Here is an 18,689-nt window from a genome sequence, read left to right on the forward strand (position 1 = left end):
GTCTTGTTTTGAACTAACTCTTTGCTTGCAACTTTTTTTTTAGCTGTTTGTATTCCTGATTATGCCAGCTTTCTGAGTACCTACATTAGAATATGAAAATATTAGGGCACAATACACTCAGCACATGTACTATCGTGAATAGCATTTGCAAAAAGAAACTAATAAAAACTCTGCATACTTAGTATTTAAGCATAGGACCTAAGCAAACAGGATTATAGAAAGTTAAACTAAAGTTGTGTAAGACTTCTAAAGCTTAAATAAACATTGGAGTCAGCCTTTACGGGAAAACTATTTACAAAACTATTTCTGATCAATGTAAAATAAAATTTCAATAAGACCAATACAGCCTTCAGAAACTGAAGTTACAAACTACAAGGGAAGCAACAAAGTATAAAATAATAAAATATTTTAATATTAAAATAAAATAATAATAAAATATAAAATGTAGTGATTGTTATTAAAAAAAAAGTCGAAATAACTATCAATACAAAACAACAAGAATGTTCATGTGGGTGATATGTAAATAAAAAGGTGTAATCAGTAAAGAATGTTGGAAAACACTTTAAAGGTCTAACAACATTCTGGATGCTTTTCAACTTATATTGGTTATAAACTCTAATAGTTATGTCTTCCTTACATTCTTCATCAGATTTGGTTTACTATTTTTTCTACTTGCCGCACATTTCACACCTCGAAAGGGGGCAGGCTCCAAAAACACAACACCAAGCTGTTAAAAAGGATTTATTTAAATATTGCTGTGAAAAACACAGTTATATTTAGGCCTACTCCACTGAGTTCAGGAGTAAAACCCATCTAAGGATAAGTTTACGTGTGTAGGCTCAAACTTCATGGACACAGACATATAAAGCACAAGCATAAAATCCCCAACAACAGCACGAGGGAATAGGTGGTTATATATAGGGTCACTTTATAGGGTCACTGGCGCTTCAGTCAGGACAAAACCCCTCAGGACAAATCCCCTCAGCACCGGGCACAGCCTGAGGCGAGGCGCCCGTTGGCACCGCGGCACGCACCTCAGGGTCACCGCACGCACCTGACGGGACACCGCGGGCGGGAAAGCGGCGGGCGGGGACAGGGGAGCGGAGGGGCGTGGCTCCGGGATGCCCCGCCCCCCAGCCCGCTCGCCCGTCGGCGCCCAGCGACCAAACAAAATGGCGTCGCCTCAGGGGGCACCGGTTGGTGCATCCGCCTCCCGTCCTTTTGAGCACGGGAAGTTTGGTGCCAGATCACTTTTTTTTTTTTTTTTTTTTCCCTATAAAATCTAAGCAGTAAGGTAACTGGCTGCTTTTCTTTAAAATGATGATGCTTCCCATGGTAGCTTTTCACTCTTATGCCTCTTCTGCCCCTTCAGAGCTCACTTTCCCGGCCCTGAATGAGTTGTGCCTCTTCATGCCGGCTTACAAGAGAGCGGCTTTTGCTTCCATTCTTTTTTTTTTGTCTTTAAAGATTCATTGAAAATTCCATCGTAATGAAAAAAAGCTTTCTCAACGTTAAGCTATATGAGTGATTGCATTGTGTCTAAGTTCCCCTAAAAGCACGTGCTTTTATCTTAAAGAACATCTTAGAATGTGTTTCTGCTTACAGGGTCTCGGTTTTGGTAAAACTCCATCCCCAGAGATGTTTACTACGAGGGCTTCCACACACACAATGAGCGTGGCTCTGTCTGCGCTTACCCTTAGGGAAACCACGTTCGTCATCAGTGGAAGCTGCCATTAACAATTCTCTGGAACTTCCCACTCAGTCACAGAATAATTTGTTGCAGAAAGGGGACACTGTGCCAGGGTTAGACAGATACTTATTTATTTATTTTTACTTCCTTTTTTTTTTTTTTTATTTTTTTTTTCTCCCCTTTTGCTTCTAACTGCTCTTTGAGGTATGAAGTGGACGATTTCTAGCCTTGGTGAAAGCACTTGGGATCCTCGTCCTATCTTTCTGTCCTCTGCCAACTATGTTAGTCTGAGTTGTGAGTGTCTCCAGACTTGGCGTGAGCCATAAATCACAGGACAGTTACCAAGATGAGCTGCAAAACAGAAAGCAGTTCAGCACAGTTCCTGGCGTTGTGCTTTAGAATGGCATAAGTGTACAGCTATAGCATTCCTCCAGATATGCATTGGCCCATGAAAAATGGAAGCTGTCACCCGCTGGAGAATTGGTTTAAATATATTTTTGGCACCCTATTGTTGCTGGAAATATTTCTTACGCTAAAAAGACAATTTTTCAACTATCACCTCTGTGATGTCTCAAACTGTGTATCATCTAAAGCAATAACTTGTGCCATTAGGCACAGATACTTAGACAACAAGCATCTAAAGTCCTTCAACAACGTACTTTTTTAGCAACTTTCTTGGAAAGCAAACAATCAAGAGTTTGGGCTTATATAGAGAATTATGTTTATTTTTTTTCCTTACAGATATTGGTCATATGATATCCTGTATTTTCGGCAATGAAGAAAAGCTACATAAAAAAAGCATTATGTGGAAAAACACAGATGCCGTCTTCTCGGACACCTAGTCCAATGTCTTCTGTTGGTACAAGCACCAGATCACCATCTCCTCGTAGTCGTGAGACGTCTCTCTCTGCTCACAAAAGCAGGGAACGGAGGAATCAGCAACTTGATATTACAGCAAAAAATGTAGAAGCTCCTCTTGAATATAAGTTTCATTAAGGTAATGTATAAAAAACTGCTGGTATAAAAGTACACGCTAAAACCACAAAAGGCCAAAGTTCTGTCAACTCTATGATTAAAGATCTACGATCTGCTGGAAAGAAATATGAGAAATTTGCTTTCAACTCTTGGTTCTCAAATGTGTAAATGATAGCAGTGAAAGCTGTATAGAATAACGCACCCGCAGAGAATACTAAAAAAGGGAGGAACATATTGTGCTTTTTTTCTTGAAAGAATATACCCGTTTATGCTAACACGTCATTTCCTGTAAATGCATCTGGTGTGCTGTTTCTTCTCATCCCGTATGGGGGAGAATAATTTTCAAGCCTTCCCTGTATACAGAGTGAAGTAGTTGATGAATATAAAAGTCACCAATTGTTTCACCACTGAAGTTAGTTTCTTTGTTTAATTTCAGATGAAAATGGTGTTAGTCCAGGAGTTAAGTACATTACAGAATCCCTCATAAAAGTCCTGTCAAAACAGGAAAATTTGGCATGTATAAGCTCACTCAATCTTTCATCCCCAATGGATGGGGACAAGAAATTTAAGGTAAGGTATTGAAAATAACTGTTAATAAAACCAAAGTACATTTTGATATATATGTGTGTATATATATAAATATATAAAATAATTTTATATCCACTTAAAAAAAAAAAAGACCTTTATATTCTGTTAGCCTAGTTCTGTAGAAGCTTCTGGAAGAATAAAATTATATATAGAGAGAGAATGTCAGTGGAGACTTGTTGAAAAGAAGAAACCATGGATCAATTTGAATAAAGTTGAGAACACTGTATAAATGTCTTAATTTTTGGATTGTGCTGTTATTTTAGTCGGGGTTCTTTATAGCAAATTCCCTTTCGTGTAGATTGGCCCACTGAAAACTTAGAATCTAGTTTTACTCCTCCAGCACTATAGAAGGCTGTTAGTTAAAAGAGGGAAAGAGGGTGCAACAATGAATGCAACAATGAAAGTGATTAATAACATGTTGGAAATACTTTGCGTTTTTTTTATGAATGTATTTGTTAAAACTGGAAATCTGCCTTTCTCATTTAAAGAAATAAAGTGCAATGCTATGTCACACATTTTCTATTCTTTAGTACATAGAAAATTTGGAAAAGTGCTCTAAGCCAGAGACACTAAATCTTAGTAACAACCAAATAGAGAAGATTGAAAAGTTGGATAAACTGTTGAAGTTGCATGAGCTAAATTTATCTTGCAACAAAATCAGGTAAGCAGAAACACTTATTTCATCTTAACATATCTTACCAAAACTATTAAAGATGTCGTTCTCTTATTTTTTAAATGAGATCTCTGAAGTGTGAAAAGTTAAACTGAATTTCCCATTATTATACCTGAATAACCTCATCCAAAGTTTATTTATTTATAATAAACAATTTATAAATATGGATACCTGTCCAACATTCAAACAAAACTGTTAACTAGTGATTATAATGAGAGAATGGGAGACAGAAGATTTCACACTCCCACTGATCTGTGCTGACGTGTTACTCATTGGCTGTTTTAGGCCTGGGCAAATGATTCCAGTTGAGCATTCAAGTTTAGCATTACCTTCACAGGCAACAATACTCCCATTTTGCATGGCTGCCTGTTCTAAACATGGATGAATAGAACACAGCTCTCCAGCACAGTCCTAACAGAATAAAGAATCGCTCTCCTACCCCTCTTTAGGGGTATACAACCAAGGTATATGGAGACTACAGTATCTGCTCGAATAACCCTCTCAGGTAATTGGAGAGAGTTAATAGATTAACAAAGCTATCACCTCTGTATTTATCCATAATCTATTAAAAATATCCACACAACAGTCAAAGTTCTTGTACTTACGTGTTCTTGGCAACATTAGCAGCTTATTAGGCTCTTCGTCCCGCAGTCTGTTGGCAAATTCACAGCAATCCCTGAACGCTGAAATGCACTTTTCATTACTCCGAATTCGCCGAGCTCTATCACTGCAAGTCTCACTCACCGGATATGCTTTTACACCAGCCATACAGCAGTTTTTAATTGCTGGATGTTTATATTTGGATGCTGAAATAACAATAACAACAAAAATCCCTTCCTTGAGATGATGTTTTTATTTTCAAATGCACTTTAACTTGTTATACTAAATGTGTTTTTAAAACTTGCAAAATTTCAATGAAGGTATAGATTCAAGATTGAGCATAAACATGTAAATGTTTAAATGTTAGAGACACACACTTTATACTACAATACTGAATTTAAAATATAAATTAGAGGCGTTTTATTACACTAAGATCTAACGGACAGAAGGTCTTCTGTCAGGCTTGGTCACTGACAGCTGGTCACTTGGAAAGACTACCATATGGTAGTACTGTGAGTTTTCAGAATATGTCCTTTCCGAGTAGGAAAAAGAAATCTTACAGATATGCTGTATTTTCAGTGGATACTTAATCTTATAGATTTCAAACTGAGCATATGGATGAGGAGCTTTATAAATGGGGTCCTCTAAATTATCATATTCCATATTTGTCCATCTCTCTACTATATTAAGTGGATAACAACAATCAAAAGTACTATGCAAACTCTCAGATTCTTGATTTCTAATAGACATGACCTTTTCCATAATTATATATTTTAAAATATTTTTTTAATCACCTTCCTTGTGTATTCGTTCCTCAAAGTCAGACCGTTTGGTTCTTACAATTACATTACAAGTTTCATCTGTTAAAAATAAAAACAAACACAAAAACTATGAAAGACAGGAGTTTCTTGGTCATAACACAGCCCACTTCAATCCAAAAAAAAAAATCACATTCCAGATTTGGTAGAGATTTAAAATCTATTATTTGAATTAAAAAAAAAAAATATATATATATATATATATAATTTAAATTACAGAAAATGACACACAAACTACAATGCTTTCCTCCCTCAAAATTGTATTTCTTAGTATATGCATGCCCTACTAGTTTTATTAGGTTCCAATATAATAACCGTGAGTCACAATAGAAAACTTCAAGAGAGAAAATCCACAGTTTCATGTTTAAAACTAAGAAATATACCTGCTTCATTTGAATCATCACCATTTGCATTAGTTAAACATGTAAGCCCAGCCATTCGGAATACATCAACGTTATTCCGTCCTCCTCCAGCACCACATCCAAGGTCACTCTTTTCCAAATCTTGCATTACCTGAGGAATAAGCATATCATCAGCTAACTAAAAGGTGGGGAATATCATATATATCATATAACAGATAAGAGAATTATACATGCAGAAAGGCCACTTTAGTCCAGAAGATGTCTTCACAATACACTGAAGAGTACCATTTCATGACATTTGAACTAATTCAAGCACCAGAACCAACACAATCATGCTCTTGTAGCACGTCTGAGCTAACAAGTTACTCAGAACAGAGGCAGAATGCTTCACTAACGTTTGTAACAGTTCTGATACTCCATCTAGCTTGTTGAAAACCAAATCAAGTATTTTTACCCAGCATTCAACAGTACTAGAAAACAGATTCAAATAAGTCAAGGTTGGTGCAAAAGTATTCTCCTGTTCATCTTCTACCTATCTTGTGTCTGACTGTTCTGAGGTATTAAAGAACTGCCATGTTTTATCACAGGAATGGAATTATCTCAGTGACAGATGATACGCATGTTTACTTACATACACACATATCTAGAATTCTACAAGGATTGAAAACCTCTATAATCCAACAAACATAATAGCATCTGCCATATTATTCTAACAGTATGCCCTAAAAAAACAGAACCTAAAAAGATTTTAGGAAGAACTACAAGGGAGAATGCAGTCCCTATGCCTCTCGGACCACAGAGCTCTCTCACATTGCAGCCTATTTTTGTCCAAGTCTGAAGATTTCTGTTGAGACACTTCAGATTGGGCTTTAAAACCACCATTTACTTTTACTGGAAATCAAAACATAGTAAATGAATTATTTTTATAATTTAGAACCCACGCATTTTATTTTGTGTTGAATTGCTCTTCTGTGTACTTTCAAGTTTATTGAAGGCAAAAACCGTAACAGCGATCTGAGTATGAATCTGAAACAAACAGCAACTTATTTTTCTTTTTTGGCTACGACTTAACTTTTTCCATTGCTCTCCTTCCTCTTCCAATAACTCCATATACTGCCTTGTCAATAGATGACAAAGCAACAAAGGAACTGAACTGTGTTTTCATGTAAAGCGATAGGACTTCTGCTGGTCTGTGTGTCTTTTTGCTTGGTAGCACCTTAATCTACAAATCAAAAACAAATGTTAGTTATTTTTTAAGTACATTGATCCAAAATAAATGCATCTGGAGGCGGACACTTTATTATGTTAAGGAACTGTTAAAGAACTTGTGTAATACCAAGTTAAAACCTGACCATAAAATGAACGCACACCCACAAATTTCAGTGACTATTTTACTACTCACATCAAGACTATTCCCACACTTCTGTTCCACGTTCAGCCACACTGAATCAGCTACTAACTCAGCAGTTTCTTCTCCCATGACGATGTAGTAAACGATAAGACGTGCTGAAGGAACCATTTCTTGGGTTATCTGAAAACTTAGGTGTTCATATTCCAAATCTTTAATTCTTTTCTGAGTTCCAAAGCTTACTATCTTCCCTTTTGACATGATCTATAGTAGAAAGATGATGGAGAATAAAGTCAAATTTTAAATTACATGTCTCACACATGTAAAAGTTATTTTGCATTTAGATATAATCCACCACACACAGAAATGCATTTGGGACTGGTGTGTCTAGTTCGAGGGAGGGTAGCTCCCTCCCTGTAAAAAGAACTGCTGTCTCTGTGCACCTTTGTCTTCCTTAGATGATTCAGCTCCTGAAACACCTCTCAGATTGGCACTACTTCTTAACTCCAGTCTACATTGGGTGAGAATTCAAAACAATACAGCCTTAATATATGATTTAAACATGCGACTGGTAACAAATTATAACTATAGACCGGACACATTTTATAGGCAAAGGCAGAGTACATGTTCTGAACAGTTTTCTGAGCAGCACGCATTCTGTGTTGGTGACAGATCCTGACTGCTGATGTTCTTCATTAAGGATCATATCTCAATTCAAGATTTCATGTGGAAACATCAGTTACTTACCAAATAGCTGTAGTGATGTATTTTATGAATATACCGACTATGTGGATATACATTAATATTGATGAAATCCCCTACTTGAAGTATTTTGTGGTTTGAAGCCCAGTCAATGTATAGATAACTCCGACTTAATGATGAATAAGCTCTTGCCTCATAGGTTTTGGTTGCTTGGTTTTCATCTGAAAGGTGTGGATCAACAGTTTTTATCTGTAAAGATAATAACATGTCCAAAAATTTTTGTAGCAAAGGAGGAAACAAAAGCTGCATGTCCTGACTTCTGAATAGTTTAAGTATGTTTATTTTCTGAAGTGTAACTTCAATCACGGTAATAAAATAAGCCAACTCAAGACTTCCCTGTTTTCTTTAATAAAAAAAAATTATAAATACCAAATCAAATTAAAATGGCGGTATAGAAGCATGTCCATAAAAAAGTAGATCAGAAAAGGTCAATAATCCGTCTTCCTATCTAACAAGAGAATCACTCTCAGAGATTTGTTCTCTCATAATTCATTCAGATGTTTTATTTAACAACTATTATTAAATAAATATATGACAAATTGGGATATTTTGTTTCAGAATACATGCAAATACAATTTAATATAGAAGTAATGTTTCATTATAGCACTTACGTTTCATAACTGATTGTTGGGAACAATCTCGAAGTTTATAAACTACTAACTTTTAAGAGCAAAGTCTTACCACAGGTGCTGTACACTGGCAAAAGTACAGAATTAAATCTTCTAAGAAATAAGTTAATGGGAGAATTTAACTCACTTGAAACTCCAGTAGCGTGCTATCAGATGGGATATTAATAACAAATAAAGCAGTTCCATCACTGATGCTTGTTTGCCTTCTCCCAGATTCTGAACCCTCTGATATCAACTCAGTCTCATCCATTTGTTCAGTGAACGATTTTGCAGTGAGAGTTACAGGGATGTTTCCAACAAAGTGATCTACTGTATCTTTCACCTGCACCTATTCATTAGAAGAGATAACATTTCTTATGAGAACAACATTTTTCAAGCAGAAAACAAGCTGCTAACCTTCTACAGTAGCAAATGAAAAAAAAAGAAAAAAAAAAGTAAACAGTCAAAGGAAATGAAAAGTGTGTTAAGACCTACAGATATTAACAAAACAGTAAGGCTTCTGCATTATGGACTTCACGTTGTAACGTGCAAAAATACTTCTTTTAACTAACCTTTACGAAGAATGGAAGTCCAGGCTTTACAAAGAGAGGAGTAGCAATCAAGTTCAATTTGTAAGGAGATACAACGTATCTGACTCCAGTATATTCTACTTCACCACTGAGGCCACCTAAAAAATATGCCGCTTTTAATAAGCACATCCTAGGGCACATGCCTTCAAAGGGCAGCACAATCTGTCTCTGATGGTGAAGTCCTTTCACCTAAAAATTAAACACTTAGCACTGTGAAAACAAATAGCAATAAAAAAAAAGTTTAACCCCATTTTTACACTGATGAACAGGCTGTTCTTTATAAGCTTCTGGCTGAAGGATTCCTGAGTACCAAAGAAAGTCTGATACTAACAAAGTTAGCCGTATAATTTTTTTTTGTTCTGTTTACATTTGCAGATGTGTTTGAAGAAATCACTTGAAAGCAACTTACCCATAGATTCCATCACTGATGCTGCAATATATAAATATGACCCATCCAATTCTTCTAGACTTTGAAATCCTAAATAACTCACTTCTTTCTTACTGTTAAAACTGATTTCAGCAACACCATTTTCAAGCTGGAAATTGAATAAAAAGTATTCCTTTACAGTCAATAACTTAGTAATAATATATGGTAAACTATGAGTAAATTCTTTTCAGCATGTTTCTGCTCTGTCTGTTTTAGGGGAAATCAAAGATGGAGACATTTTAATGTAGAATTTCATGATCAAGAATTCTTTTTTACCTATATAATTATTAGCAATTAATCAACCCATAGTACATGCTATGAAGTCTGCATGCAGACCAAACAAGAGGTAGGTGATTCCTAGATGATCTTTAAGGTCCCTTCCAACCCAAACCATTCTATGATTCTACGAATAACACAGATATATCCCTGCTCATTCAGGGAAGATAATGTCTTTTATCATTCTGCAATGAATAAAACAAAAAGACCAGACTAGGTAAGGGAAGGGGAACTGGTGGAGAACAGTCTCCCCATAATACATTGATAGAATTTTGATTTGTCTGTCTCCAATCCTGATTTGGTATTATTACATTGATCCTATGTTTGATTTCTTTTTGTTTATTCTATAAATAGATAGCAAAAATGTTGTTTCACAGAAACTTCAAACGCAGTTTACTCAAGGAAGCAATTGAATGAGACTGAAGTTCCATTCTGTCTGAGACGCTGCCTCTGAGTTTCATTGTAAAGTAACTTTCTATGCCCCCGGTGACAGGATTACAAAGGTAAAGTTGACACTCAATAGCTGTCAATGCAAATGGAGTTGTAAGATATTCTCCCCAACTTAAATAGAATTAGATCAGTCCTGAACTAAGCAATTTAGGCTTGTTTTTTCTTACCCTAGTTACATGCATTGCACGAGGCATCATTCTTTTTCCAGTTCCTTCAATTATTCCAAAACGAAGAAAAACATCAGCACTTGGAAGCCTTTTATTATAAAAATAGCTGAGAATAAAACAATGATAGAAATGTTTTTAAGATCATAATGGCTGCAACAAAGCATTCATTTTTGAGGAGAGTCATTTCCTAAGCAAGAAATAGAAAACAAATGCCTATGTAGCTTTACAAACACTTCTGTTGAAAAATAATCACTCTGTGAGAATTTTGAAAAGGTTCACCTAGCTCTCTCACATAGCAGAAATGATTGTGATGATAGGGCTCCTTGAGAAAGAGGAAGCTTCTCAACACAGGACAATCATTCTTAAGGTAAAGATGCGGCACACATCTAGAAATCAAAGCCTAATTTCCTTACCTAGCTTTCACAGCAATCCTGAAGTTCTCAAATTTATCAGAACTAATAAAGTTACGTTCTGGCTGTATGACGATGGAAAAGCTTGGCAGTGCTGAAAAAAATGAGTAGAAAATGAAGCCACTTTGATGCGTTTTTAAACATCAAACCACAGATACTCAGAAATATGTCATCATATATCTTATACTGATATGACACATTAGCTTGAACTGATATTGCCACTTGGCACTATACTGCATCCCATTGCTGTATTAAGTAGGCCAATGTTACTTCAAGCATTTCTGTGTTTTGTTCCTCTGTGTTGTATAGCTGCCCTACATGAATTTCATGCAAAAGAGGCATGTAAAATGAAGATTCACGTGTACACGAACACCTTACCATATTCCTTAAGTTCAAAATTTGCAACAGCAGAGGTTATGAAATCCTTTTTGTACTTGGCTTCAATCTTCCAAATTCCATACCTACAATATCAACAATCGTTTTTTTTTTTAAATGAAAATTATTATTAAAAGTGAAAATATTAATAATTAGAAAAGTCAGGCACTGAGTTTTTTTGCACGTGTACGATACCTCTTTGAGAAGATTCAGCTACTCTGATATTTTGAATAAAATTACTTGAAACTTATTTTGAAGGATTGATACTTATTTGAAAAGAATATACCATTATTTATGTTCTGACTACTGTCAGAATTTTTTGTCATACAGTTACAACAGGCAGAGACATATTTGGAAGACTGCAAATGTAACTGGAGTCATTAAAGCATTATTTGCTGCCATCTTCCACTTGCCAGTTATCACCCCTGAGATTAGAGAACTGCCTGTTTGTGGCTCTCCAGCTCTGTTTCAGTGTAGTCAGCAGGATTATTGGGCATCACCTATCTGATTTACCATAACCTGGATGATTTTTCCTGATTTTTTCATATTTAACTGTGTCTATCTTCATGTTTTACCATTAAAAGAAACTTCATAGAATGGTAAAACTTGGCTTGAGTTGGAAGGGACTTTTAAACATCATTAGTTCCATCCCCACTGCCATGGGTAGTGAGTGAGAATATTCCATATGTTTGGAAATAAAGGCAGTAAGCTTTCCATTTTGCTTTAGGAGACAAAATTTCATTTGGAAGTTAGCTAAAAAGAAGAACACTGTCACAAGTTCTTTATCTATACCATTGTTACAAATTACGTGAAATGATACTAATCTCCAAGATTTAAGTCAGGGGCACTCTGTGTATCAGCAAAAGACACTCTGGCAGTCTTCTGAAAAAATAAAAGGTAGTATTATGCTAATAATTCTCAACGAGCATTAATTATACCTACTTAGGATTAGGAGGAATTTTGAAGTCAGGAAAAGAAACTATTCCAGTAAAGTCTTTTTCTTCTATGATATCCACTTTTACTCCATCGGGATCCTTTGAAAAATAACAGTAAAGAACCAGCAGTTAGATCAGTCTTACTGAAAGAAAAATCTTCATTTGGGGATTTTAGTGGGACCCTGCCCACAATGTACGCTTCTAAGAGTTTTGCCAATTTCATAGCACCAAAATGCAAATGTTTTTAAAAGAAATTCAGGTTCTGAAATTCTGATAAAACATTTTACTGAGTTTCCAACAATTAAAAGTTGTTACTTCACAATACTTAATATTGCTAGGTTACTGTAATAACAAGAACTATAGTTATGGCTAAAAAACACATAGCACAGGAGCTACTGATTTTTTTTCTATCTTAATTAAATAACAATACGAAAACAATATATTATCAAAATTTTCTCACAAATCCTTTCCCTAGATATTAAGGTTAAAAAAAGGTCTAAGTGTGCAGTCTGCTTTAGATCTTTTAAAAGATGTCTGGCTACCTGCAAAAATATTTATCTAACAGTTTTATTATTACAAAAATATTTATCTGACAGTGTTATTATATATCCATTGCAATGCTGATTTACTATGTAACAAGGTTTATTGCTTTTGTGACCCACAAAATATTAAAAATAAATTCAGTAACAACATACCACAAAAGTTAGGACAGTTTCTCGCCGAGCTGGCTGCAGATCTTCATTGAGAGAATAAACTTTGACTTTCACTGTAAGAAACAATAGATCTCAAAGTCATACTGTTATCAATATTAAAAAACAAAAACAACCTTTTTCTCTACTAATTTCTTTAGTACTTATAGAATGACTTTGAGCTTTTGTCAGTATGCTATCCAAACAGTATTCATGCTAGCAACAATAGATCCAGCACCAACACTTTTTTATCTTTTATTTTGCACTCAAATCACAATGCGAGACTATTTTTTACCATCAAAATACCAATATATCACTTCTGTAGTAAATCAGCTCAACCTACACAAAACCAATGATTCAGTCATCACTATTTCTTGACAATTTTTTTTAATACATATTCCCTGTACAGTTTCTCCACTGTTTGTGCCACAGATTAATCATGTAAGGTGTAGAGGGCAGGGACTCAGAGGAGAGGATACCGGGAGAAATGATTAATTTCTACAGTATGATCAAATATTTCAAAATTTTCTTTTGATGATTAAGAAAATAAATAGTGACTGATGATAACTCACTATGAACAAGAGCTTAAAGTACATTTAAATCCTCATTCCCTGTCAATATCATCAGCTCGTAAAAACTAAGTGAAAACTAAGAGAAATAAACATTATTTACCTGACTGATTGGGAGTATAAACTGGTTTGTCTGTGTGAATAAAAAGAAAGCCATTCTCATAGGAAACAGGAATTTTTTTCAATCTGGTAAAATGTGGGGAAACAGCTTCCAAATACACATACTTGACTGAATCCTCTGTCCTTGCTAAATCTGCTGGTTGAAGCTGGGGGAGATGAGATACTGTTAAAGAATATTAGAGTATTTTTCAAGTATTTTTTCTACAGCATTTCTTGTTGAGAATAAGTTCTGAATAGCAATTAATATTCTGTTGTTAATTATTATTAAACAAAAACATCAACACCCACGGAAAGGGGTTATTCTTGCTTACATCATTGATAACAGTCTGAAATATTAAACTACAAAGAAGTATTTTCAATCTTGTATTTATTTCAAGAACTGAAATAGCAAACCTAAAACACAAGTTACGAAGTTATGACATTATAATTTACCAGACTTCCATTTATATACATAGCGAATCTCAGCCACACCAACGTTGCTGTTGTGGTTGATAGTTTGGTGAAATAGCTTGAGTTTCAGTTTCAGTTGCCATTTTGGCTTACTCTGAACACTCATTTGAGGTATCTTGTCCACAATGAACGCTTCTCCATCCCTTCCTTTTTCTTTTTGGAATGTTATGCAAACAAGATAATGTTTCTAAAATAATATGATCTTATGTTTAGCTTTGACATCACTCCTTTACACTCATTTTATCCAATAGATTTTCAATTTCAGACAAACTAAAACGACATAAACTACACGCAGCAAACTGACAAGTCAGGGCCCGAGGCTTTTCCTCCCAGTTTAAGCAAATGTAAGCTTACCACAATCTTGTTTTTCTAACACTAACGACTAAATGCAACAATAAAAACATGACAATAAAAGTCCAAATTCCTTACAGTTAAAGTTACAGCATCTTGGAATTTGTTGTCTGGAGTTAAAGAAATGCGGCCAGACGAGTAAGAAACAAGCTTATCTGGAAAGCTTCTTAAGGCAACGTTGACTGCAAATTCCTTCTCATATCCAAAAGCTTGAACCACAACTTTCTCAGATGTCCCAGCTCGGAAAACCTTTGATGCTGTAAGGACATAGCTGTATACGAAACATGAAATAATCAAAGGGTATTGGAACTATACTTTCATATTTCTTACTTCCGTTTCTAACTCATTTACGTAGACACTGATAAAGCAAATGAGCTAAAGATCAGGTGAAGTTATTCTCATACAGCAGTTAAAAACAGCATAGCCCCAGTTAGAATCATTTTGATGAAAACTGTATTGTAATGTAACCAAATAACAGCTTAGGCAATATTTATGGATTCGATTCTGCAGACACAGAAAAGCGTGCCTAGTATGACAGGGTATTTATGCAAAAATGATTACTTGTTTTGCCAAATGAACACCTGAAATGGTAATACTTCAAGTAGCATATTTGTATAGTTCTCCCAGCAGCAACGTTCTTATTGAAATGAACGGGCAACTTACAATAAAGACAAATGTGAGTAAATTTTTGCAGGATTACCCTAATTTCCTCATTGCTGTATAAAATGAAGTATGCATTATTCCACAAAACCACAAACCAGGCTTTAATACCTGAACACATAATATACCTAATGTAAATACATATATGTGAAGTGCTGCTGCACATTCAATATACGTGCACCTTTTTCTGAAATGGTAATAGCACTTAGATCGATTGCTATAAATAAGAGCTTTTATGAAACCCATAGCATAGTATGTCTTCAGGCACTATAGAAAAGGTATCAAGCGCCAAACTTTACTTTTTTGCATATTTATCTTTTCGTTATGTCCAGAATGTATGGAACATAACGGACTGATTCTACCTCTTTCTTTGGCAGCAAATTGAGTAATTCCAGGAGCGGCAGTCCTTTTTCTAAGGTTAGTCCACATCCATTAGTAAGAATTTTGCTTGTGAAGACACAGTTTGAGTAGTGTCTTCTGCACCGGCTCTACTGAAATCCTGCAACTATTCACTTAAAATAGTGGTCAATTATAAAGCATCATTTCCAGTAAATATTATATTTGTTTTACTTACGTTTTATCTTGACTAAAAGCTGTTCCAGAAAATAACAAAACAAAACAAAATATTACAATAGCCATAGCATCACAAAAAACACACCAACAATGCTAACAAATCGGGATTCAACCCTATCTGGCTTCTGCTGTAGATGAACAGAAATACCACCAATACGTATCACCCACAGTTAATAATTAATTGCAGATCTTGTTTTACTAAAATGTTATTGCCCCTTCCAAATTCTTTAACTCACAAAGAATCCGAAACAGCTAAACTTAGGATTTTTCTTTCTTTTTTTTTTTTTTTTTTTTAATATGTGGAGCAATTCTGTCAAACCTAACATTCTCCCTGTTTGACAGCCACAAAAAAAAAAATAGAGAAAGCAAAACAAAACCACGAAAAATCAGATTCAGCTAGCCCTTCAGAAAATATTTTTTATTTACATCCATGATATGATTTTAAATGTGCTTCTGAAGAAAAAAGCATTTCAATTATATTGACCAAACTGTCCTGATATTTTTAGACCAGGTTTCCTTTTTATTTTTGTTTTGTTTTGTTTTGAACTAACTCTTCCCTTGCAACTTTTTTTTAGCTATTTTTATTCCTGATTATGCCAGCTTTCTGAGTACCTACATTAGAATATGAAAATATTAGGGCACAATACACTCAGCACATGTACTATCGTGAATAGCATTTGCAAAAAGAAACTAATAAAAACTCTGCATACTTAGTATTTAAGCATAGGACCTAAGCAAACAGGATTATAGAAAGTTAAACTAAAGTTGTGTAAGACTTCTCAAGCTTAAATAAACATTGGAGTCAGCCTTTACGGGAAAACTATTTACAAAACTATTTCTGATCAATATAAAATAAAATTTCAATAAGACCAATAGGGCCTTCAGAAACCGAAGTTACAAACTACAAAAAAAGCAACAAAGTATAAAATAATATATTAATATTAAAATAAAATAACAATAAAATATAAAATATTAATACAAAATGTAATGATTGTTATTAAAAAAAAAAAAAAAAAAACACGTCCAAATAACTATCAATATAAAACCACAAGAATGTTCATGTGGGTGATATGTAAATAAAAATGTGCAACCAGTAAAGAATGTTGGAAAACACTTTAAAGGTCTAATAATATTCTGGATGCTTTTCAACTTACATTGGTTATAAACTCTTAATAGTTACGTCTTCCTTACATTCTTTGTCAGATTTGGTTTACTATTTTTTCTACTTGCCGCACATTTCACACCTCGAAAGCGGGCAGGCTCCAAAAACACAACACCAAACTGTTAAAAAGGCTTTACTTAAATATTGCTGTGAAAACAGAGTTATATTTAGGCCTACTCCACTGAGTTCAGGAGTAAAACCCATCTAAGGATAAGTTTACGTGTGTAGGCTCAAACTTGATGGACACAGGCATATAAAGCACAAGCATAAAATCCCCAACAACACAAGGGAATAGGTTGTTATATATAGGGTCACTTTATAGGGTCACTGGGGCTTCAGTCAGGACAAAACCCCTCAGCACACATCCCCTCAGCAGCGGGCACAGCCTGAGGCGAGGCGCCCGTTGACCCTGCAGCGGGAACGGGGCAGCGCACGCGCCTGAGGGCACACCGCAGGCGGGAAAGCGGCGGGCGGGGACAGGGGCGCGGAGGGGCGTGGCTCCAGGAGGCCCCGCCCTCCAGCCCGCTCGCCCGTCGGCGCCCAGCGACCAAACAAAATGGCGGCGGGCCGGCCGCTGGTGCCGGGTCCTTAAAGGAGCCGCGTACCCGCGGGCGTGGCGGCTGAGGCGGGCGAGGACCGCGCGGCGGAGGAAGGCAGGTGGCGGGCGGGGGGGGGCGCTGGGGATCTCCTCCCTCACGCTGGGTGCTGCGGGAGGCTGTGGGAGGCCACCCTGCCCGCCCCGGCGAGCGGCGAAGCGGCGTTGCCATGTCAACGCAGGTAAGCACAGTGGCGGCCCGAGGGGATCGCCCTCAGCGGGCTCCGCGTCCCTCTCGGCGGGCTCCGCGCTCCCGGCCCCCTCGCTGCGGGCTGGGCGTCCTGTCAGCGCCCATCGTGAGGCCGGCTGGCGGCACCCGGGCCCCTCGGGTTCCCCTCAGGCTCCCCTCAGGTTCGCCTCAGGGGGCACCGCTCGGCGCTCCCCCCCCCCTCCCGCCCTTTTGAGCACGGGAGGTTTGTTGGGGTTTTCGTTGCCAGAACACTATTTTTTTGTTTGTTTGTTTCTGTAAAATCTAAGCGTTAAGGTAATTGCTTTTCTTTAAAATGATGATGCTTTCCGTGGTAGCTTTTCACTTGCTCACCGCCGTCTTACGGCTCTTCTGCCCCTTCAGAGCTCACTTTCCCGGCCCTGAATGAGTTGTGCCTCTTCATGCCGGCTTACAAGAGAGCGGCTTTTGCTTCCATTCTTTTTTTTTGTCTTTAAAGATTCATTGAAAATTCCATCGTAATGAAAAAAAGCTTTCTCAACGTTAAGCTCTATGAGTGATTGCATTGTGTCTAAGTTCCCCTAAAAGCACGTGCTTTTCTCTTAAAGAACATCTTAAAATGTGTTTCCGCTTACAGGGTCTCAGTTTTGGTAAAACTCCATCCCCAGAGATGTTTACTACGAGGGCTTCCACACACACAATGAGCGTGGCTCTGTCTGCGCTTACCCTTAGGGAAACCATGTTCGTCATCAGTGGAAGCTGCCATTAACAATTCTCTGGAACTTCCCACTCAGTCACAGAATAATTTGTTGCAGAAAGGGGACACTGTGCCAGGGTTAGACAGATACTTACTTATTTATTTTTACTTCCTTTTTTTTTTATTATTTTTTTTTTCTCCCCTTTTGCTTCTAACTGCTCTTTGAGCTATGAAGTGGATGATTTCTAGCCTTGGTAAAAGCACTTGCGATCCTTGTCCTGTCTTTCTGTCCTCTGCCAACTATGTTAGTCTGAGTTGTGAGTGTCTCCAGACTTGGCGTGAGCCATAAATCACAGGACAGTTACCAAGACGAGCTGCAAAACAGAAAGCAGTTCAGCACAGTTCCTGGCGTTGTGCTTTAGAATGGCACAGTGTACAGTGTAGAAGTGTACAGCTATAGCATTCCTCCAGATATGCATTGGTCCATGAAAAATGGAAGCTGTCACCCGCTGGAGAATTGGTTTAAATATATTTTTGGCACCCTATTATTGCTGGAAATATTTCTTACACTAAAAAGACAATTTTTCAGCTATCACCTCTGTG

At 36.7% G+C, this 18,689-nt stretch overlaps 2 protein-coding genes across 2 annotated transcripts in view; one reads left to right on the plus strand and one right to left on the minus strand.

Annotated features, from left to right (window-relative positions):
• Positions 1–3,507: 3,507 nt before the first annotated feature.
• Positions 3,508–15,532, minus strand: LOC311217085 (complement C5-like; the record flags this gene model as incomplete). The annotated part of the gene is made up of 18 exons (XM_084298822.1): positions 3,508–3,605; positions 4,532–4,732; positions 5,321–5,386; positions 5,728–5,857; positions 6,779–6,928; positions 7,109–7,318; positions 7,802–8,005; positions 8,573–8,773; positions 8,997–9,112; positions 9,424–9,550; positions 10,335–10,440; positions 10,748–10,838; positions 11,123–11,205; positions 12,062–12,153; positions 12,750–12,820; positions 13,416–13,578; positions 14,312–14,504; positions 15,468–15,532. 18 exons carry the CDS (start codon positions 15,530–15,532, stop codon positions 3,508–3,510), a joined length of 2,367 nt encoding a protein of 788 aa, XP_084154948.1.
• Positions 15,533–17,348: 1,816 nt separating this feature from the next.
• Positions 17,349–18,689, plus strand: part of CNTRL (centriolin) — a 33,008-nt gene continuing 31,667 nt past the window's right edge. The window contains exon 1 of the mRNA XM_084298883.1: positions 17,349–17,405. The gene's annotated coding sequence lies outside the window, so the exon portion shown is untranslated. The remainder of the gene's footprint in view (positions 17,406–18,689) is intronic.

The sequence above is a fragment of the Netta rufina genome (genome assembly GCF_964035555.1).
Source record: "Netta rufina genome assembly, chromosome: 20".
Lineage (NCBI taxonomy): Eukaryota > Metazoa > Chordata > Aves > Anseriformes > Anatidae > Netta > Netta rufina.